The 21,499-nt window shown below is 47.3% G+C and overlaps 4 protein-coding genes across 8 annotated transcripts; 2 read left to right on the top strand and 2 right to left on the bottom strand.

Annotated features, from left to right (window-relative positions):
• Positions 1-8,816: 8,816 nt before the first annotated feature.
• On the bottom strand, positions 8,817-9,248 carry LOC6900143 (cuticle protein 16.5-like). Its single transcript, XM_002135447.3, has one exon. It carries the CDS (start codon positions 9,236-9,238, stop codon positions 8,909-8,911), a length of 330 nt encoding a protein of 109 aa, XP_002135483.1. The 5' UTR covers positions 9,239-9,248; the 3' UTR covers positions 8,817-8,908.
• Positions 9,249-9,462: 214 nt separating this feature from the next.
• Positions 9,463-12,225, top strand: LOC6900144 (cuticle protein 12.5-like). The gene is made up of 2 exons (XM_002135448.3): positions 9,463-9,980; positions 11,781-12,225. Exons 1-2 carry the CDS (start codon positions 9,676-9,678, stop codon positions 12,139-12,141), a joined length of 666 nt encoding a protein of 221 aa, XP_002135484.2. The 5' UTR covers positions 9,463-9,675; the 3' UTR covers positions 12,142-12,225.
• Positions 10,990-11,463, bottom strand: LOC6900145 (cuticle protein 38-like). The gene has a single exon (XM_002135449.3). The coding sequence runs from the start codon at positions 11,372-11,374 to the stop codon at positions 11,066-11,068; it is 309 nt and encodes a 102-aa protein (XP_002135485.1). The 5' UTR covers positions 11,375-11,463; the 3' UTR covers positions 10,990-11,065.
• A 567-nt stretch (positions 12,226-12,792) lies between the features above and the next one.
• Positions 12,793-16,156, top strand: LOC4811869 (uncharacterized). 5 transcript variants are annotated; one of them, XM_033382891.1, is made up of 5 exons: positions 12,793-13,123; positions 13,210-13,655; positions 13,714-13,856; positions 13,921-14,058; positions 14,334-16,156. In XM_033382891.1, exons 4-5 carry the CDS (start codon positions 13,984-13,986, stop codon positions 15,879-15,881), a joined length of 1,623 nt encoding a protein of 540 aa, XP_033238782.1. In that variant the 5' UTR covers positions 12,793-13,123; positions 13,210-13,655; positions 13,714-13,856; positions 13,921-13,983; the 3' UTR covers positions 15,882-16,156. The 5 variants fall into 5 exon arrangements, with proteins under 5 accessions (XP_033238782.1, XP_033238784.1, XP_001352795.4 ...); XM_033382893.1 differs by lacking the exon at positions 13,210-13,655; XM_001352759.4 differs by lacking the exon at positions 13,921-14,058 and having other exon boundaries at positions 12,794-13,655.
• Positions 16,157-21,499: the final 5,343 nt, after the last annotated feature.

Raw genomic sequence — 21,499 nt, 5'->3', positions numbered from 1 at the left:
CAAGACCCCAAGACGACGACGACAAATGGTAAGCCTCTAAGCCCGATCCTGGTCTTTTGGCCCGTGTGGGGGGCTCTGGGGGTCTGTTGTGGAGCGACCTGGTCTGCAGGTGGTCGTCGTACAACTCTATTTTTTATTTTGTCGCGTTCGCTGAAGTCTTTGCAGCGGTGGTCGCTCGTTTATTAGCCTGGTCTCCTGGTCGCCGTCTCCGTCTCCGACCAGTGGCCAGTGGCCACTGACATTCCCCCTCCCCTGCCCCCTCCCACTTTTGGCTTTTGTCGGCAGCGAGCGGCTTTCTATGGCATCGGAGAGCCGTGTGTGCATAGAATGCATCGCATACTCCCAGATACAGATAGCAAATGGCATTGTATCTGTATCGCGATCGTCTGCCTTGGCCGCTCGCTGGAAGCTGGAAGCTGGGGCAACAAGGAGGCAGCCAGGAGGCAGTCTGTGCATTTTATGCACCTTTTGGTATGTTCATTGTGAATTTATTGAAGTCGATTTTATCGCTCAAACAAATGTTGCATTTTACAAGTAGTTCAAGTGCTTGCCAACGTCCCGTCCCGACTAAAGACGGCGCTTATTAATGAGCTGAGCCCCGAGTTGCAGTTGCAGTTGGAGTTGCAGTTGCTGCAGTCGAATGCTGATGTTGGGAGCGTGCCTCAGATCTGGAACTGGCGCTTACTGCCAGCGGGGAGGCTTGCAACTTGGGGTGTGTGCCGCCGACGTCTCACAGTCGCGACTCTGGCCCAGACTGTGTGTGTGTCAGCCTGTGGCACAAACATTCATTTTGTTTAACTAGTTTCTGTTTTTAATATAATCATCAGACAGGCAAAATATTTACAAAATTTTGAGAATTTGATGCGATTTCTACAGCTGCTAAAGATTCCATCGATAGGGTATTACTGGGAATACCAATCCCCAAGTTGAGAGCTTCCTTCCTCTCCCACTAGGAACAATCGGACACCACAAATATGATGGAAATCCAGGAAATTCATAAACAGGAAATCAAACTACATCCAAAACCACCGAAAACAAGCCAACCATAGGAAGTAGTTTACAAATTAAAGCCACAACTGGTATTTATGTTTGGATCGTGATAAGGTCTGGGCCTGGGTCTAGAGACACCCCCGACTTGGAAGCGACTCCCGAGTCAAAGTCGGTTAATTCAGCTCGTTAGACTCCTCGTTAGACCTTTGCTTCCGCTCTCCAATTATGGCAATCAATCAATTTGTGAACATGGCTATTCGAATCGAAGGAAAATCAATAGCAATTCCCATTTCTGTACAAGAATCACGCAATGAGAATGCGGAGCACCTGCGCTTCCATTAAGGGCAATCAAAGTGTTTTAACACGAGACCAGACCAGGGCTAAGAATCGCCACAGAATCGACACATCAATCACACGATATCGATTGCTGGTCAATAGGTCACTGGTCAGCGCATTTGATACGCGTCACTCATGAGTGCTTCAAATGTCAGCCGTGCGGCAGGGGGGATGGGGGCAGGGGGGCGTGGGGCGTGGGGAGTGAAAAGCCACCGTTGGAGGCAGGCAAATTGCTGTCACAAGCGCCAAATTATGCACTCGCCCAGTGGCTTGGACTTAATCGAAGACAAACATCTAATTGACATAAAGCCGACATGGCAAACGACATCGACAGCGACTCTCGGCCTCCGTTTTGGAGCTTAGCTAATGATGACTCTGTTGCTGTTGCTGTTGCAGTTGCAGTTGCCTCGGAGGAGGCCTCGTTGTTGCCGCAACGACGACGACGACGACGACGACATCCCATATCTCACATCTTTTGCCGATATTTATGGCCTGGGTTCAAAAGTTCAAACGTTGCCAGTGTTTGGTAGCCGCCAAGAAAACACACACACCATCCCAACCCATGGAAAGACTGAGTGTTGGCTTTGGCTTTGGCGATGTCTATTAATTAGAGAATTACGAGGTTGGGGGCATCCGAAACTAATAAGCTTCACGTACACAAGTGCGAACCTGTTGCCCAAGACGTGGACTCCCCGAATGGAGTGCGGAGTGTGGAGTGCGGAGTGTGGAGCGCAGAGTCGAGTGAAAGGTGCCTAGAAGGTGCTTCGGGCCCTAGGGCATGTCAAAATGGACAGACAGACATCAAGGCAGAAGACAAACACCTGACAGACAGGCAACAGGCAACAGACAACCATCTGAAAGAGGTCATAAAGCAAACAATTTAAGGTGAAAGGTGCCTCGAATGGTGGAAGAGTCTGCAGCAGACGTGCAACATGGTGGCTCATGGTCGTGGGTCGAAGCTTTGGATACCCTCCCAGACCGAATGCCATGCTGATCAAGAATATTATACAGCTTCCGTGGTCGCAAGTACCTTCTCCGAGAGTATTCTGAAAGGAAGAAGAAATATGCCTGAAAATCCCATGGCTATAATTAATTTGCGGTCGTTGTTGCTTGCCACGCCGTCTGTTGCAGTCAAAATCAAAGAAAAAAGTCACTTATGACTGACACTTTGCATATGAGGCGGCAACATGCTGACCGGAGCCAGCATTCCCCATGCCCCATGCTCCATGCCCCATGCCACGGCACAGATGAAGACCACTACCTAGACATGCGGTGACTTATGATTTCCCAGACGAATCTACGTTTTTGCCAGCCTCTCCAATGATTTACAGAAAAAGTTATGAGCATTTGATTTACGATCGAAGAGGCTACAGAGTTGGCCGGCCGTATGCCACAGGTTTGCTGCCTGCCCCATTGGGCGTGTGTTGCCGCTGATGGATTTGTCAAGTTTGTGGGTCAGGCGGAGAGTCTATGTTCGTAGACTTTTCCGCCAACCGATGATTACTCAAAATCACAGCTCTGTGGCCTCCATGACAAAACCATGTCCGCATCGGAGTCTCCATCTCCATCTCCGTCTCCATCTGCGTCTGCGTCTGCGCAGTTTCGTGTGAACACAGGCGGTGGCAACTAATTGCGGCAGCCACAACGCTGACAAAAAGATATGCAATTTTTGTAAGAAAATTCTCCCGCAGAAAACCAGTTGGTCGATGATGGCGCTGCTGATTGACTGCCAGATGACCCCTTGGAATGGCGTGGCGTGGCGTGGCGTCGTGTGGGCGATGGAGGCAGCTGGAAAGAGAAGCCATCCGTCCATCCGGAGATGACATGGAGGAATCACTCAGACGCGGAGGTCAACTAATCTTCAAATGTCATTATTGTGGGGAGCTCTATGATTGGGAATACTTCTGGTAAAAGCAATCGTTCGGGTTTCAGGTTACTTCTGGCAAAAGGTTACCCGAAGAGGAAGTGATTCAAATGAGTTAGGATGTACGTTTTTTCTTGTGAATAGGTTTTTTGGGTTCCCAAACATTTCGCTCATGCCTCACATATTATTCGACTTGTGCGATTGTTTTCCAATGATTTGCTTGGGCTGTCCTATGGCCAAAGAATTTGTGGCCTGCCTCCCAGGCAACACTCCACCTGACATGTAATAGAGTTTCTTGTGTATCTAGTTTTTGGCATGCGACCTGATGCTGTACGCTGACCGGGGGCCTCTCTCGAGAGTGGTAGTAAATCATTCGACAACGACAACAACTTGTCAACGAGCGGGGCAACGGCAACGGCATCGGCAACGGCAACGAGCCATTGACTCTTGGCCAGATTGAGAGGTGGAGTGGATCGAGAGGCGGCTGCTGCATTTTGCATTTGGACCAGTCATGGCTCATGTTGCATATAAATGGAGCTTAATGAGCTCGTGCCAAATAGAATTGTCAATTGCCGTGGCCATTGGGGCACACTGCCAGCCCTCTCTCTCTCTCTGTCTGTCTTGTGTTCGTGTTGCGTTCAAATTGCTGTTAGAATTCCACAATTCAACGGTTTTATGGCTGCGCTTTGATTCGATCACGAAACCCCATGCGAAAAAAATATCTCAAATAAATACCAAATATGGGAGAAACGCAACGCAACGCAACGTTTTCCTTGCAACGGGCGCGGCAGGTGCAAGATTTTTGTAGCTTATTTTTTTGGCTTTCCCACGCGCCTAGAGGAGCGTAGAAGGAGTAGAAGGAGCAGAAGGAGGAGCAGCAGGAGCAGCGGTATCCCAGGGTCGCTCTATTGTTTCGGATGCAATCTGCCATCTTGGCAGTTGGTCCACACACTGCCAGCCTGCCACTAACAAGCTGTACGTACTCGTACGAGTGGAAGCTGTGTGTTGTGGAACGTTCCGCATAGTAGTTCCACCTTTATTATTTTTAATTGGACTGATTTCCCGCTACAGATACATTTGTATCTGCGCGTGCGCGCCGCACCGTAGCTCTCCTCGTTGACATACTCGCAGCCGACTGTCCAGCTCATCCAATCATCCTAGGCCATCACCATCCATCGACATCCATTCCATTCGGATGTATGCCACTGCCACGACAACTGCCAGATCTTGACCAGGCGGCCGGCACAGCTGTGATTCGCTGTGCCTCGCTCGAAGGGTTGTCGTGGTTTTGGTAGGGTTGCTCGACTCGACTCGGGACTTTTTCCCACGATTGCGTCACCATCAGCTGCACTTTTGCGCGCAGTTTTTGCTTCTCTGGATTGTTTTTTTTTCTTTTTCTTTTTTTGCGCCGCCTGGTGAGGCTCAAACGGCTGTGCGTCCTTGGGGTGGGCAGACACCAAGAGGCAGACAACCTCAATTAGGGGTTGTCATCGAAAATCTCGATTAGAAGTCGCTGACATACGGCGACATTGTGACGTCACATCAGCATTCCCTCAGCATTCGGCCCAGCATTCACATTCAGATTCAGATTCAAGTTCAGATGCCCTGCCGGGTGTTGTGTGAACGCCTTCCCAGTCAGCGATCCTTTGTCCACCGCTTGACTTGCCCTTGCCACAAAGAGTGTCCCCTTTTATAGCCTGGGCAACGCCTCACGCTGTATGTTTTGCCCTGTGGGCTAAAAGTTGGATTATATGGGCATATTATTATTACATTGATTGTCTGCATCGACGACCAGAACCGTGCGAGTACCGTACCAGAGAGGAGTTTTTGTGTTGCCGCTTGGATAGGAAATGCTATGCAATGGATGCTTGGGAATCATCATTCAACATTCGTTTAACATTGTTCATTTGAGGGTGCTTAGAAATGGGATTATTACTAATAATCCATCCTATGTACATGCTATGATATGTATGAAAAATCATGGATTGTATCAGCTACAGAAAGTCATGTGGGAACCTTTCTTTGTCACTAATTCTTCAACTCTAAAAAGATTTCAAATTCTTTTTAAATTAAAATTGTAAACAGATTATTCATCGCCTGATAAAAATCGATTAATTCAGAGCTTTTTCGATTAACAGAAACGTCAGCCATCTGTCATTTTGAAGATCAGCCAAAACTGTCAACGCATCGCATCGATCTTTCTCTCTCTTTCTCTGCCTCTGCCTCTGTCTCTCTGTCTGTTTTTCTTTGGCAAACTGTCAAACGGCAGCTTCTCGTCTCGTCTCGTCGAGCTGCTAATCAGCTGCTGCATCGAAAAGTGTGCCAGCCATTTAGACATTGTAGTCAGCTCAAGGATTTTGACAGCTAAGCTGACATGCAGAAAAATATGAAAAAATGCTGGATATTGTGGATTGTGAATTGTGGATTTCTTTCTATCCACAAGCGATGGAGGGCAGGGAGAACACATGTCGTGTGTCTGTCTCTGAGTTTTATGACTGTCGAGTCGAACAAGGTGAATATGCCAGAGTCGGAGCTAAAGCTAAAGCTCAAACTCAAACTCAAACTCAATCACAAAATGCAATGAAACAATCAATCAAAGCGCTGAAAAGAGGCTTGTCGGGGCAGAGCAGAGCAGGGCAGGGCAGGGACTTTACCGAAAGGCACAAAATCAAATTACCGGCAATGATTAATCAATCAACACTGTACCATAGAAAGAGGCAGAGAGACAAACAGAGAGAGAGAGAGAGAGGAGAGAATATCCAGACCATACGAGTATATCCAATTCCAATGAGCAGCCGATAGCCATAAAGCAACCGCATGGGCACGATCTTGCCAGTGGCCTCGTCCGACCTGCTCCACAATGATTGTGGGTGTGTGCCTGCATCCATGCATCCATCGCACATGTGTGTGTGTGTGTGTTGGCCAAGTGGGTGCGTTCTCACAGCTGGATACCCGGCGTCCGAGTCGCTGTTGAACTGGCAGCAATCACGATCCAGGCACACACCTGCAAGTCTTTGGTCTCTGGTCTCTGGTCTCGGGGCTCTGCTGTGCCACTCCTCATGCGGCATATCCACATCCACATCCACGTGTGCGTTCTGCCTGCAGATGCAGACCAATGCGGCAATTGGCAATACAAAATCAATGCCTAGCCTCCAAATCTTTGCCCCGCGCACACTCCGCTGCGTTCTCGTTGGCAGCAGCGGCTTCTTCCCTAAATGGCCTGCACTATGATCGTGCCAAAAATGGGTTTGCAACTGGAATTCGCTTTTAGCCAGCAACAGACGTACGACTGGAGGAGACCAGATACAGCTTTACCCCCAGCTCCAGCTTCAGCTCCAGCTCCAGCTCTAGCACCATTTGCAGCCTCCCTCCGGCTCAGCGCGGCTCGGCTCGGCTCGGCCTGGCTCGGCTCTCTACTCCCAGGTGCAGGTGGCGAGTGGCGATTGCACCAGGCCAGGCCGGGCCAAGACCTGGTCTAAGACGACGACCAGCTGGTGTGAACAGCTAGAAAGTTTTTCAGCCATCGCGCGATCGATCGCCTCGTCCTCCGATCGTGAGAATCAGTGCGGCGGCAGCGGCAGTGGCAGTGGCAGCGGCAGCGTGAAATTTATTTGTATGCTGGCCAAAACAAATGCCGCGTGATTTCAATTTATGGCCATCTAATGAAAATTTGACAAATAGCAAATGGGTAAGTAAGCTTTTCGTTTGGCCAATAGAACCGCATCCAATACATCATGATCGTTTGGCCAAAGGTGGAAAGGCACTTCCGTCAATTGATTGAAAAGGGGATTGAATGCATCCAGAGTAGATGTCTGAGCCAGTCTGATCTCGAACAGTCACTCAAAGTCCACATCAAACGGCTGCCTGCTCTGCTCCGATTTATGGTAGTAGTTGGACTCGGAGTCAAAGTCGTGACCCGCGAGCATTGAACCCCCGGTGAACCGATCCTGTCTACTGTGGGCCACAAATGATTGGGTTTCGGCAAGACTTTGAAGCGGATCATGATCCATGATAGAATAACTTACTGCCTCCACTTACGGCTCCACTCCGCTGTAGCGATGCAGCGATGGCCCAAAGGCAGCGCCACACATTTGAACGAAATGAATTGGAAGTCTGCCAGCACGAAGTGCAATTTCCAAACATGCAGCCAAAGTGTTATTACTGTGGGAGCTGTTCGGTCGTAATGAAGCCATTGCCATGGGCAGACCAGGCCGAAACACAGACCAGCAGGCCGGCAGGCCAGCAACATAACAGCAGTCGAATAGTCCAACAGTTGCCCATTGTCAATCATATTCGGAGTTGATTTTCCCACATTTTATGGCTGGCTGATCGCGTTTCTGGTCTGGCTCCGACCGACTCCTCATGGGAAAATCGCTGAAACGACGAGGGCTGCTCTGCTTCGCCTTGTTGCGCAACAATTATTCGGCTTTGGTTTTGACCCGACTCGACCAGCAAACATCAACGCATCAGCAAACCCCAGGGGGAATGGTAGGAGGGCCCGACAGCCCCCCGACTCCCACGCACACAACACCTTGATCTCAAGGCTGCGCTTCGTTGCACCGAAACGTCGCAACTTGTTAACGGGGTTGCAGTTGCAGCTACCCTTTTTCGTTTTCTTTTTTGTCACGGTCGTTATCTAGGCCAGAACGGAAGTGCGCTTCTTGAGATCGTCCCTTTTCGGCCTCACCAACATTTTCACACATTCTCGTCGCAGGTGTGTGCAGAACGCGTAAGAGTCAAACATTTAGTGCAATACGCTTAATAATATTTAAATTTTATGTCGTTGCTATATTGGAGCGGAAATTAAAGTCTGTGGTGGGGTGGAAAGCGGTTTGTTGCGCTTGATTTGTTTTCGATGAGGAAAATGGGTCTCACATACTATTTAACGATGTGTTTTGTTCCCGGCTTTGGGCTTAAATAAATAGAAGTCAACAATAATTAAACAAATTTTTCTTCAATTTAAATTTTTTGTTTTACTCCGCTAGATGATATCTACAGTCTAGCTACATGCCTCAGTGGCGACACCTGACGAACTTTACATGAACAACTGCTGCCGCTTGCCGCAAGATGCCGCCACTGCCATAACTGCCATGATAGCCCGCCCAACAGGAACTCCCATTTAAAATAGCTGAATTATGTTACTCAATTACTCAACCACGCGGGAGAAAAAGCAGATCTATGTCCATGAGCTCAAACACATGGATAAACTGCAAGATGTCGGCCACATTTGAGGAAAGGATCACTCCACGAAACTCAAAATTCGAGCTATTCACTTTGTCCAAGCTGAGTGGTGTTGAAGATTGGGCGAAATTTAACGCCAATAGCTTTCTCAGATTAAGGACTTCGTCGTTATAGAACTCCCCCAGTTCTTTGGAAGTAGTGCGCGTCGTTTTCTGCATTATCCATGTGTCGTTGTCAAAGTGGTGTACGAGATTTTGGCCAATCTGTCCGTCGAATCCCTGTAAATGGTGACCATTTTGTTCCGCATGTGGGCTACGTCCCACAAGACTGGGAAGTAGTTGGCCTCATACTGCAGGGCCTGCCAATTGGCACTGCACCTGTCGTAACCTGCACACGTTCCGGGCTAAGCCGAAGTTGAGAATTGAAAGAACACGAAGGAGAATCATTAATTTTAAATATTTGAGCTTTATATTTTCCATATTCTTCTTCAATTCATTTCATTTGTTCAGTCAGCCACTGCTTCCATTCGTCCAGCATCTACTTCCTCAGTAGAACAGGAGCTGCGCTGTAGGCCGCTGTATAGGGAGATGCCACATACGGAGATGCCACATAGGGAGAAGCGACGTACGGAGATGCCACGTAGGGTGAAGCGACGTAAGGAGATGCCACGTATGGGGATGCCACATAGGGAGATGCTGCTGCCACGTAGGGGGCCGCAAAGTTGCCGTGATATTCCCGGCTGTAAACAGCAGCCGCTGGGGCAGCAGCCACCAGAGGAGCAGAGTAGGCCAAAGGAGCCACAATTCCGGGCTTGGCCGAGGCGCAGGCAATCAAAGCGACGAAGGCGAGGGCGAAGAACTTGAACATCTTGAATGGATTGTTGTACGGTCGAGTGTTTCAAACTGAACTGATGACAATAGCGGAATGAACGACGTGTTTTATAGCCACAAATCCCGCAGCAGGTCTGCCTGCAGGGCAACCTTCGACAGTTAGAAAAACCAAAGGCTGGTAGCTGGTATTAATTTTTGGCCTGCTTAATTAAAAGAGACGTCCCCACAGTACACGACGCTGGTGTCGCTTGGGCCGAACCACTACGGGACTACGTGACTGGCGTGGCCAAAGAGGGGCCTCAGAATTCGGCTGTTGGGCTGGCGCGAGACCTTGCAAGGCCGTTTGGCAGGCACTCAACCTCCACTGTGTGTGGGGCTATAGCTATATAAGCTACGGCCCACCGCCTGTTTGGGCATCAGTTGCATTTGTTCCATTCAACAAGTAAAACAATCTAAAATCCCAATCCTCCCAAGATGTTCAAGTTCGTCGCCGCCGTTGTCCTCGCTCTGATTGCCTGCGTTGCCGCCAAGCCCGGAATCGTGGCTCCCCTGGCCTACTCCGCCCCCTACGTGGCTGCCTCTCCCTACGTGGCGGCGTCTCCATATGTGGCATCTCCCTATGTGGCATCTCCCTACGTCGCCTCCCCGTACACTGCCGCCTACGCTTCTCCGTACACCGCTGCCTACACCGCTGCTGCCTACGCCTCCCCCTACGCTGCCGCCTACACAGCCCCCTATGCCGCTGCTGCCGCATACACCGCCCCCCTGCTGCTGAAGAAGTAGAGAGCACACCGGAAGTGCCACCTGCCCACCTGTAACCTGAACGGAAGTCGAAGGACTCCCATCCTGCAATGAATCACTGAAATAAACTCGAATCAAACGAACAGTCAATATCTTTCTTGGGGAAATACTGATGTAAATACTTGCAAAGAACAATTATTTCAAAGGATTATCACATATCCTGTGCAGTCTCAAAGCAGTAGTTCTCTGAAAGATCCTGTAGATCCCAAAAAACAATTAGCTTGTGGAAGCCATCCATTGCGCTTCATTCAATATCGAAAGTGGAAATTTTGTTGTTTGTTTTAGTGGGTATGCGAATAAGTTATTACTTATTTTTCACCACCCACCATTTTTTAGTCGGTATCATAGTATTTTGGTATGAACAATATCCTAATATACAATTTAAACATAATCAATTTGTTTGTCTTGCGCTCAAATAAAAAATCAGTCAGATGGTAATTGTTGCGAATCAGAATGGTGCAACTACTTGAAATTGAGAAACCACCAAAACCATTGAACGGCGTGCTCATTGGCACGGATCTAGGTTCAAAGTCGAATTCGTAATTAGATGTCACTACACGTGGTAGTACACTACATATTTGCATATTGTAGATATAAGTATTTTTATGATCTTTTTGGACGTTCCTTAGTTTAATGTTTCCTATGTGGGCGTGGAACGATTATGGCCTTCTGTACGATTGACAGAATCTCTTTGATCGATTGCAAGCATATTTTGGAAAATATTAATATAAAATTCAGCAGAAATGGACTCAAAATAGTAGCGACATTTAAAAGCTTATCCAATAATAGTCTGGTCTCCTACTGGGTATGATATGATACTCAAGTTCTCTGCTCTACACAACGTTGGTATCGACAACGTAGTTCTTTAAGAGATCAACTGTTTTGAGACTGCATCCTATCACATATCCTGTGGAAGTATGCAAGTATTTACATCAGTATTTCCCCAAGAAAGATATTGACTGTTCGTTTGATTCGAGTTTATTTCAGTGATTCATTGCAGGATGGGAGTCCTTCGACTTCCGTTCAGGTTACAGGTGGGCAGGTGGCACTTCCGGTGTGCTCTCTACTTCTTCAGCAGCAGGGGGGCGGTGTATGCGGCAGCAGCGGCATAGGGGGCTGTGTAGGCGGCAGCGTAGGGGGAGGCGTAGGCAGCAGCGGTGTAGGCAGCGGTGTACGGAGAAGCGTAGGCGGCAGTGTACGGGGAGGCGACGTAGGGAGATGCCACATAGGGAGATGCCACATATGGAGACGCCGCCACGTAGGGAGAGGCAGCCACGTAGGGGGCGGAGTAGGCCAGGGGAGCCACGATTCCGGGCTTGGCGGCAACGCAGGCAATCAGAGCGAGGACAACGGCGGCGACGAACTTGAACATCTTGGGAGGATTGGGATTTTAGATTGTTTTACTTGTTGAATGGAACAAATGCAACTGATGCCCAAACAGGCGGTGGGCCGTAGCTTATATAGCTATAGCCCCACACACAGTGGAGGTTGAGTGCCTGCCAAACGGCCTTGCAAGGTCTCGCGCCAGCCCAACAGCCGAATTCTGAGGCCCCTCTTTGGCCACGCCAGTCACGTAGTCCCGTAGTGGTTCGGCCCAAGCGACACCAGCGTCGTGTACTGTGGGGACGTCTCTTTTAATTAAGCAGGCCAAAAATTAATACCAGCTACCAGCCTTTGGTTTTTCTAACTGTCGAAGGTTGCCCTGCAGGCAGACCTGCTGCGGGATTTGTGGCTATAAAACACGTCGTTCATTCCGCTATTGTCATCAGTTCAGTTTGAAACACTCGACCGTACAACAATCCATTCAAGATGTTCAAGTTCTTCGCCCTCGCCTTCGTCGCTTTGATTGCCTGCGCCTCGGCCAAGCCCGGAATTGTGGCTCCTTTGGCCTACTCTGCTCCTCTGGTGGCTGCTGCCCCAGCGGCTGCTGTTTACAGCCGGGAATATCACGGCAACTTTGCGGCCCCCTACGTGGCAGCAGCATCTCCCTATGTGGCATCCCCATACGTGGCATCTCCTTACGTCGCTTCACCCTACGTGGCATCTCCGTACGTCGCTTCTCCCTATGTGGCATCTCCGTATGTGGCATCTCCCTATACAGCGGCCTACAGCGCAGCTCCTGTTCTACTGAGGAAGTAGATGCTGGACGAATGGAAGCAGTGGCTGACTGAACAAATGAAATGAATTGAAGAAGAATATGGAAAATATAAAGCTCAAATATTTAAAATTAATGATTCTCGTTTTTGTTTACTATCGGGGTTTGGTTCAAGGTCTTCGTCTTGAACTTATCCAAAGGCTATAGGAAGTTATCCTCCGACGTAACAGTCTGATAAGCAGAATGCTCTAGAGTTTAAAAATTGTTCTTCCGTATTACATTTTATTCAGAGATTCTTTGAGAAAGAGAGTAAAATAAAATGTACATTTCATTTAAATCCTTATCGCACATTTACTTTCAAAACATTTCTTTTTGGCGCTCAAGTTTGGTTGGACTTGCTCTCATTTTTTTTGAATTTTCTCTCTATTTTGTAATGGGATATAGTCTCTTCGTGCAGGGATTTTTCATTGCAACAATGTCTTGCCACTGTTTTTTTGTTTACCTATTCTTTTAAACCTTTTTTTAGACAAGATGGAACTTGAATAATTCGTCAGTATATTGACGGTATATTTTAAAAAAGGCGGCGGTATGTGTTGGTATTTTTCTGAGGGTCGATAAGCTACATTTTCTCAGCTGGTTTTCTCAGCTGAAATCGATAAGCGGTACAAAATCAGCTGATTTTGGTCCGATAAAAAATTTTAAATTTCTTGAACTCTTTCTTCCTTTCTCTGCACGCTGTTTCGCTGACTCACTGACACATTCAAGTAGAGCACATACATGAACCATTTCATTGCATTGGAAAAGAGACAGATATAAGGAGAGGCGCATCTACTGGCCCGGCCCAGAAGACCAAGGCTCGAATGTGTAGCAGATCGAATCTCGAGGATTTGGCTGCTCTCCTACTCCAACAGCATTAACGTGACCAAGTGATTCTCTCTATCTCCTTTTCATCCGCGGTATCGATAAACTGAATGGTTGTGTGTTCCGCCAAAATGCATTTTTCGTAAATTTTATAAGAACTTAATGGTAATTATTAAAATTGTGCAAAAGAGTGCTTTAATTGAATCTGATTGCGCGAATCCACTGTGCATCAAAATGGGTCGCGATAAAAGGCTGCCAGCTGAGATCATCGGCACAGGAGTTAGTACTAGAAGCCCAATTGGTATTAAATACACAGCGCGGGAAATCAAACGATATTCGGAGAGTTAATGGCAAGAGAGAGCCGATCAAAATTGTTACTCCAATGCCACGCTATAAATAGAATGGAAAGCACCCACACAGCAACGCCACCGTGTGTGTGTGGCGAGAGCGATAGCCAAAGAGAAGATTCTCTCTCGCATAACACGCTCCCCAAACAGGTTTTGAGCAAGAGAAAGAGAGAGACGACTACAATTCGATTTCGACACACTTTTTTCCTGCTCCCGCAACAGTTTTTTGCGCCACTCCACACGATCCGGAGCTGTTTTGGTGTTTGGTGCCTGTTTGTGTGCCTAAAAACCTGCAGCAGATTTGTGGAAACCGAAATCCAAAGGTCCCGGGCCAGCAACCAAGTGCACAAGTATTTATCTTTCAAATTATTTTTCAATTAATATAGCTAAAAGAAATGTTCTTTACAGTTATTGATGTCAACAGACAGCAGCGGGAGAGTCGCAGCCTGTAAAAAGAGAGAGAGAGGAAGAGCGAGCGAGATTACACTCACTGCGCAAAAGAAACAACGTATCTGTATGTGTGAGCAGTATATATAGAAATGTACTCTGACGTAAGTAGTCGGCCTGAGAGCGGTGAGAGAGAGAATCCGATACCTGATATTGGTGTTTTGGCAGTTATAGCCCAGTAAACTGCCAAGAGGGATATATCTAACCAGAATCGTATGACCGAAATAAAAAATGTTAAACCTCGCGCTTATTGTTGGGGTGGCAGCAATTGCAGAAGAAATACAGAAGGAACAGTATAGAAACGACGTGAGTAGATATTCAAAAACTCTCCCACTTTACCAGAGAGACGGAGTGGATAAATAAGGGTGTTTCTTGTACCCGTTAGAATCTTGGCTAGAACGCCCTGTTCCGCGCTGTATATTTTCACATCTGAAGCTTGATTAGAAAGTTTTCCTTTAGAGAGTTATAAAAGAAAATAGATTCCCGGCGAATTTTCGACCAAAATCATGTATCGGTATATGCCTCTCAATTAATAGATTATATCCATTAGTATGCCTGAGCTAACCAGATTCCATTTATAGGATGACGGCAAACAGTTTGAAGACGGCGGTGGGCAACTGCGCATAAGAAACGTTTTGACTCTGGAGGAGCGAGTGGCGGTCATTCGACAGTACGACATCTTGCCTATGTACAGCAAGATAGCCAAGAACTTCAACTGCAGCTGGGAGCAGATCAAAAGCATCGTGTCCAATCGGGAGGCTATCATGGAGTTCTACGAGGCCTCGCGCCGCCATAACGATCTGCCAAACGAGGAGTTGCGCAGGCGCAAGCTCAACTTCCTGGGCCACTGCCTGTACGAGTACATACAAAGAGCCCAGTACTATCTGCATGCCGACATTAACGAGGAGCTGATCCGCAACCAGGCCGTGGAGTTTCGGGATCTCATGCAGATCGAAGGCTTCAGGCCGAACAAACCGTGGATCAATCACTTTAAGGCTGCCTACAATATCACGCTTTCGAATCGACAAATCACTATGACGCGTAAGCCACCGCGCTCCTTGGACCTCAGCGATATCATGTCCTACTGCGGCCGGCACACGTCCATGTGCAGACATATGGTCAATAGTACAGAAGTACCAGCCCCAGCAGCTTCTCCAACTACGAGCAATGAAGCACATTTGGCTTCAGCACGCTCCCTGTACCGCACCAAGACCCTTGTGGCCGCCTCTAGTCAGAACCAGGCCACCCTGGTGGAGGTTCAGCAACGTCGCAAGCGAAAGATTAACTTTCTGGAGAAGGCTCTGTACGAGTACATCGAACGCTCACAGATTCATCAAAAAGGACGGCTCGATCTGGACAACCTGCGGACTGTGGCCATTAGTCTGCGCGACATACTGAAGATTGAGAATTTCTTTCCCGACAAGATGTGGTTCAACCACTTCAAAAGCCACTACAACTTTAGCTTCTCCCAAGGCGTCACCCTGACCCAACGGAGAGTGCCCTTATCCCTGGACCTGCGTGACATCGTCAGCTACTGCGGCCGGAACGAGCATCGCTTTGCGGCGCAGGAGCGGTCTATTGTCCGTCTTCCGTTGTTGGATCCAAAGCCAAGTCCGGATGCAGACAAAGCGAAGGCAAATGAAAGTGGTGATGCTGATGAGCAGTCTATTATCCATCTGCCGAAGTTGGTTCCAAAGACGGATACGGACAAAGCGACAGCAAATGAAAGTTGTGATGTCGATGAGGATGAAGATGAAGATGATGACTGCATCGCCATTGAGGTGCAACCCGAACTGATAGAAATCAACGACGATGAAGATGAACCCGAGAAAGCCACGCCCCCAGCAAAACAAAAGAGGTTACACTCTTTGGACGAGGTTGCTCCACTGAAGATACAGAAAATTGAGTCCATCCACAGCTCTACAGGTGCTGAACTAGATGCTGCTCCTGGTCCAGGCCACTACTCTGAGACAAGCAACGAGGCAGAGGCACGACTGCCTTGTGTGGAGAACTATCAGGATGCATTACGTCTACTGAAGCCCCTGGAGGACTTTGCTCTCATGGAGGAGAACTATCGTGCCATTGGCCTGCTTACCCAGCTGGAGCAGATCTTTAAGGCCAAAACCTGATCAGGCAATAGTTAGAAGTTCAGGAATCAGTGGAAAGAAATTAAAAAAAAAAAACACCTGGCTAAAAATGTACCAAATATACCTGAAGCTGAATATACGAATGTACATATGCTTATCGTAGAATCGAGGCGGAGTCGAAAACTTAGTTCCATTGAGACATCTCATTGAAAAAATACTGTAATCCACTTTAAAAAATTACTTTTAAAGTTGTAAAAACTATAAAATGAATACTAATTGATTAACAGTTTTTGTAAATTAAACGAGCGGGAACGATATGAGTCGTATGTGACATGGCTCTACATACCCGGTACTCAGTATATGTATGTGTGAGCTATTTTTTACATATTTTTATTTTTCTCCGTTCTCACACTAACACCAGCCGTTCTATCTCGCTCCTCTCCGCCAGAGCGCACACACTGCACGAGGAAGAGTATGTGTAAGGAGTTGCGTAGCCACTGAAATTTCATTTGGCTTTAATAATGATCCAGATTCAGCATTTTGGCTCTAGTAATGATCCAGATTCAGCAATCTGCTAGATATGGTCATTATCTACGATTCTGCATATTCGGTTTTCTCGTATCTTTTGAAACAAACTTAATTCTGTGTAATATCACAGGAGTCTTTACACAAAATTTGGTTGCTCTTACCCTTAACTAAGCATTCAGAGGCGTAGTGAAAGGCGGCTATGGTGATATACGGCAACTGAAGATGGCGGGAGCCGATAAACAAAATATAAATAAAACCCACCGGTATTATTTGGGTCGCTTTGCTTTGTTCCTCATTTCTTATCAATGCGAAACGTGGTAGGGCTCATTAGTATTTGTATATTATTGAAACTCTACTACTTTGATGTGGATATGTCTGTATGATCATCAAAAAGTTTCAAAATAATTCGATTACGAAATTCAAAGTTCTTTTCTTACTAAGAAAATCATGTATAATGGGCTTGTATGTATAGTAAAATTGGGTCCAATCGATAGAAAATGATTGGACAATGATGTACACTGTACATGATGTATGTATGTATAGCTTTCCATACATTTCATATGTATGTCTGTATATACATTCATCATTTAACGTGAGAAACGTAATGCGGTTACTTTTGTTACAAAAAGTAAGAACTTTTTTCAGGTGATATGTCAGGATATGTAGTACCTGTCTGCCCCCTCAGCATGTGCATGAACGGCGGTGTTCTTCTCTTTGTTCAGGTTATATAATCGCCTGGCATTTCCCCATTCGCCAAAGTGAGAAGCAAAATCAGCGCTAAAACTTTATGTTCGTCCTCTAAAACTTTACGCGCCCTGGCCATTCGGAGATGGGAGGATGAGATGGAATGACCTGCAGGGTTTTTCGATGTGGGGGTGGTGTGGCGTGGCGTGTCCTTTCGTGGCGTGTGGGATAGGTGGTACGGAGGAGCGTAAAGTTGAACGTGCGTGGAAGAGAGCCCTGTAGGTGCTACATCAATTCTAGATGGGTAGAATTGCCGGAGGCAAGTGGCGTGGGGAGCAACGGATGCCAGCAGCGCAGCATCCCATCGAGGGACCTTGGGGAGGGGCAAACACACCCACGCCCACACCCACATCTGCACTCATGGACACGCACACACACATACACACTTGGAGATAGAAGGAGCTACGATTACACAACGGGGCCATAGAGCGCTGGAAGTGCTGCACAGACGTAGACGTCGCACATCGCCATCTCCATCCGTCCTCGATTGCGGGAAAGTTTCCCATTACGCTTGCAACCCTCCGCAGCGGCGATGGAGCAGGATTTTCATTTCAAGGATTTCCGACCGACGTCAGACTGGACTGACTGACGGCTTGACTATACCTGCTACACGTAGAGTCGGTGCAGAAAACCTACGAGTGTAGGGATAGCTGCAGGAACAAGATTGGGGGATGGGAATGAAGAATAGGAATAGAAAGGGAAGCGCGAAGCGGGAAGCGGGAAGGCGAACACTGCTATTGGTAGTGTGGGGTCCGATAAAGGTAGCGTAGCGCAGAAGAAGCAACATCAATGCAAGCACAGCAACAACAAGAGCCGTACAACGACAAAGTTGAGAAGGCCCCGACACGACTCAGGTTACTGCCACACGACTGCGCCCCAAAATAAAATTGAAACCCCACCGCGTTAAGAGCTCTGACATAAAACCCTGTGAGCGAAATTGCTGTTGAGGGATATACGAGTAAGGGACAGAGACTATATGCCATCGCCATTACCTCTACCTCTTCCCCGGTAGCTGTACACACTCGTACGCCAGCGAGGAGAATGTTTACCTGGAAGCCATTTACTGATGGGTACAGTTGCTGCAGATTTTGTCCGTTGATATACAACATCTTGGGACTGTAACTTTAACCGACTGTGAAGTTAATATTTTACGATATTTAGGTGGAAGCCACTAAACATTAATACAAATTATATTTGGAATCTTTAAAATAACTTTCAGCCAGAAGTTTCTGACTAAAGTCAGAAAGTCAGTAAAGTCTTCTATATATGTAAGTCAGAGACGGCCGGATCATTACATCAGAAAGGAGTCATTCGTGATTCTCATAGCTGTAATGACATGGCATATAGATACACATAGAATACATTCGCGGAATGTCTCGGTATTATATTACAAAATGGTGTTGTAATGCTTGAGTTAAAGTAAAGTACCCAATAAAACTTGTGGATAAGACGGTGGTGGTTCACATTGTCTCAGGAATACCAGGAATCGATGGGGATTCCTGAAAGGTCTGACTACATCTGATAATGAGTCAGATGTTTACAGATCTCAGATACAGAATTCAAAGAATTGTTAATTTCATCGCTTAAGGAGTGATTTATAGGGGAATTTTCAAAAGGTTTCTCTTTACTCAAATCGTCAGCCAATAGTAAAGTTTGTTTTCCAGCACATTCTCTTAATACAATGCCGTATTCCAGTTGATTTATTTACTTTTGTATATAATATTGATTCTTGCAACTCATACAAAAGCTCACCCAAAACGACCCTTTAATCATCAAGTATATGAGGATAGTCGTCCCATGCCATAATCGTTGCCATTGTATACCAAATATGAATGACTCTCCTCCACTCGCATAGAGCCAAGAGTGTAAGCCCGAACAGCCCCAGTGACAGGCCCAGTCCCAGTCGGGGTGGGAGCGAGGTTATCGGGTCGAGTGACTATACGAATACCCGTTCATCTAGAGTACAGATATAGATACAGCGATGCCCATGCTCAGATTCAGATACAGATACATACTGAATGGGAAACGTGAGAAACGACCGATTGACAATGATGATGATGACGACGATGATGATGATGCTGATGGTGAGTGGCGGTTCGAAACAAGTCTCAGTCTCTGTCTGGGGCCTCTGCTATTGTTCGAGTATGCTATGTAGCCTCGAAATCGGTCCCAACATCGAACATCGGTACCGACCGACAGCTGCCTCTACTTTATAGCTAGCTGCTGGCTTTGCTGCTCGTACCTCCACTTATTTGGGTTGTCGGCCCTGCATAAGCCTCTTGGGTTTTGAGATGCCTCTCTGCTGAGGCTGCTGCTGCTGCTGTTGTTGTTGCCTGCTGCCTTTCCTGGCATTGCTTCAATTCCATTCCGTAGACATCGGCAGACGATGATGGCACTTGAGTGTCGCAGCTCCACCAGTTTGCCAGCTCTCAACGGGCTTAGACTCTAGAGGGGGGCCGCCAGGGGATTCTGCTGCTTCTGCTACTGCTTCTGCAGGTTCTGATGCCGATGCTGATGCCGATGCCGATGCCGGTGCCAATGCTGGGAATGATGATGATGCTTTCAGCTTTCAGTCATGCGCCGCTCGACCGAACAACCCGCACAATGCCGCTCGTATCCGTACATCGTACTTCGGCCAGCTCGTTTCGCTGGCACTGCTTCGATAGATGCTAATCTATCTTTATTGTGCAAAGATGTCGAGAGGATTCGTATACTCGCACACGAATGAGGGCACAAAGATGCTCTGACCCTCTTTCCCACCAAAATCCTGCAGACCATCCGTCAGTCCGTCAGCCCGTCATTCAGTTCATTCCCTCAATCGCTAAGTTGCTCCGACTCTTTTCGGGGCCTGGCTATAAATACAAATCGTCTTTGCCATCGGATTGGTATGTATTGGATTTCATTTGGGTTCGATTTTGGTGTGAGCCCCAAATGGATGTTCATTTTAGGGAAGGAAGCGAAGCCTTCGAATCTTCTTAGGCGAAAGGTAAATCATTCGACTCGACTCTCATTGTATGTGTGTGTGTGTGTTTTTGCTCGTTGGCTAGAGATGCTAGAGATGGGTGGTTCAACGAATTTCATCGCTCATAAGGTCTTCAACCTTATGGATGTACTGAGCACAGTTGTAAAGGTTTATACATACGAAACTATTGCTTTAGTCTTGTGATAAATTTTCATCCTAATGAATATGTTTATTATAAACCATTTCTGCAATCATTTACAGGTGTATTTTGTACACATATTGTGATCCCAAGTGGCAATACTACACATAAATATGTACATATGTAAATAAAATTATCTTAATAGATCATGAGATACATAAATAATGAAAATATGTACACATTTACTCTTGTACTCTTTTCAGCTCCGAAGAGATCGGTTGTTTTGCATTATTTGCAGTTTCAGAACAGATTTCCCACCACCATAAAGGACGGGACTGGATATGCCTCTCCTCTCACGAATGCACGAAAACCACTCGTCGGCTCGGATGGCGTACAGCACGAGATATAAAACCCAGATATGGAAATGGCAATAAACTCGTAGCAGCATTGGGCATACATAGAAGGCAGGGGGTTTGGGATTACGAAGAGTCGCGGCGACGCGTACGCTGGCGCAGACGCAGACGCTGACGTCGACTGCAGCTGCGACTGCAACTGCGACGGTGGCGTCGCTGCCAAGCGATGGCATGGCCAACGAGGGCACTGGCATCGAATCCGAGTATCGGGCACCGGCAATGCCACTGGAGAGGCAAAAGGCACAAAGGAAATTACTAGGAAAAACTCAGGTCCCTATGGTGCTTTCGGGTGCGACAGACGTCGCATAGATAGGCGCGCACACACACACACATACACCGTCCGACAGGCAGACACACAGTCAGATAGTCAGAGGAACCGACAGAAAGACAGAAAGACAAACAGACAGACGGACAGATAGATGGAGGAGCAGTGCTGCTGGCGGACATCATATATAGATTATAGCGCACACAATGAGAGAGCAAGATGTTGAGATACGAGATACGAGTCGAGATACCTTTAGCTTCACTCGAGGGACCAGGATTGGGTTTTGAATTGGAACTGGGATAGAACACCGGACCGGGGAAGAGAGCAGCATTAAGGGCAAGGCCCGGACATAATCAAAAAAGGTAATGGGAAATACTATCTCTGGACGTGGGCCATGAATGCACAGAGCACATACAAACATACATACATACATAGATGTCAGGCAGCAGCCGTGGGGGGAACTGCAGGATATACTCGTACAGTATGTAGGCAAGGCGGCGGGGGGGGCAAGGCGACTAGGTTGCGAGGTTGCGATTTTCGGTTCAATATAATACAAAACCATAATAAATTCTATGGCTAAATCCCCGCATCTGGCTCTCCAGAAAAGGT

Source organism: Drosophila pseudoobscura, chromosome X (genome assembly GCF_009870125.1).
Source record: "Drosophila pseudoobscura strain MV-25-SWS-2005 chromosome X, UCI_Dpse_MV25, whole genome shotgun sequence".
Taxonomy (NCBI): domain Eukaryota; kingdom Metazoa; phylum Arthropoda; class Insecta; order Diptera; family Drosophilidae; genus Drosophila; species Drosophila pseudoobscura.
This window is presented reverse-complemented; position numbering and strand designations above follow the sequence as displayed.

Coding starts and splice junctions, on each gene's coding strand:
- LOC6900143 (XM_002135447.3), bottom strand. CDS start 9,238: ATGTTCAAGTTCTTCGCCCTCGCCTTCGTCGCTTTGATTGCCTGCGCC.
- LOC6900144 (XM_002135448.3), top strand. CDS start 9,676: ATGTTCAAGTTCGTCGCCGCCGTTGTCCTCGCTCTGATTGCCTGCGTT. Junction 9,981..11,780: donor GCCCCCCTGCTGCTGAAGAA/GTAGAGAGCACA, acceptor CAGTTCAGTTTG/AAACACTCGACCGTACAACA.
- LOC6900145 (XM_002135449.3), bottom strand. CDS start 11,374: ATGTTCAAGTTCGTCGCCGCCGTTGTCCTCGCTCTGATTGCCTGCGTT.
- LOC4811869 (XM_033382893.1), top strand. CDS start 13,984: ATGTTAAACCTCGCGCTTATTGTTGGGGTGGCAGCAATTGCAGAAGAA. Junction 14,059..14,333: donor AGGAACAGTATAGAAACGAC/GTGAGTAGATAT, acceptor TTCCATTTATAG/GATGACGGCAAACAGTTTGA.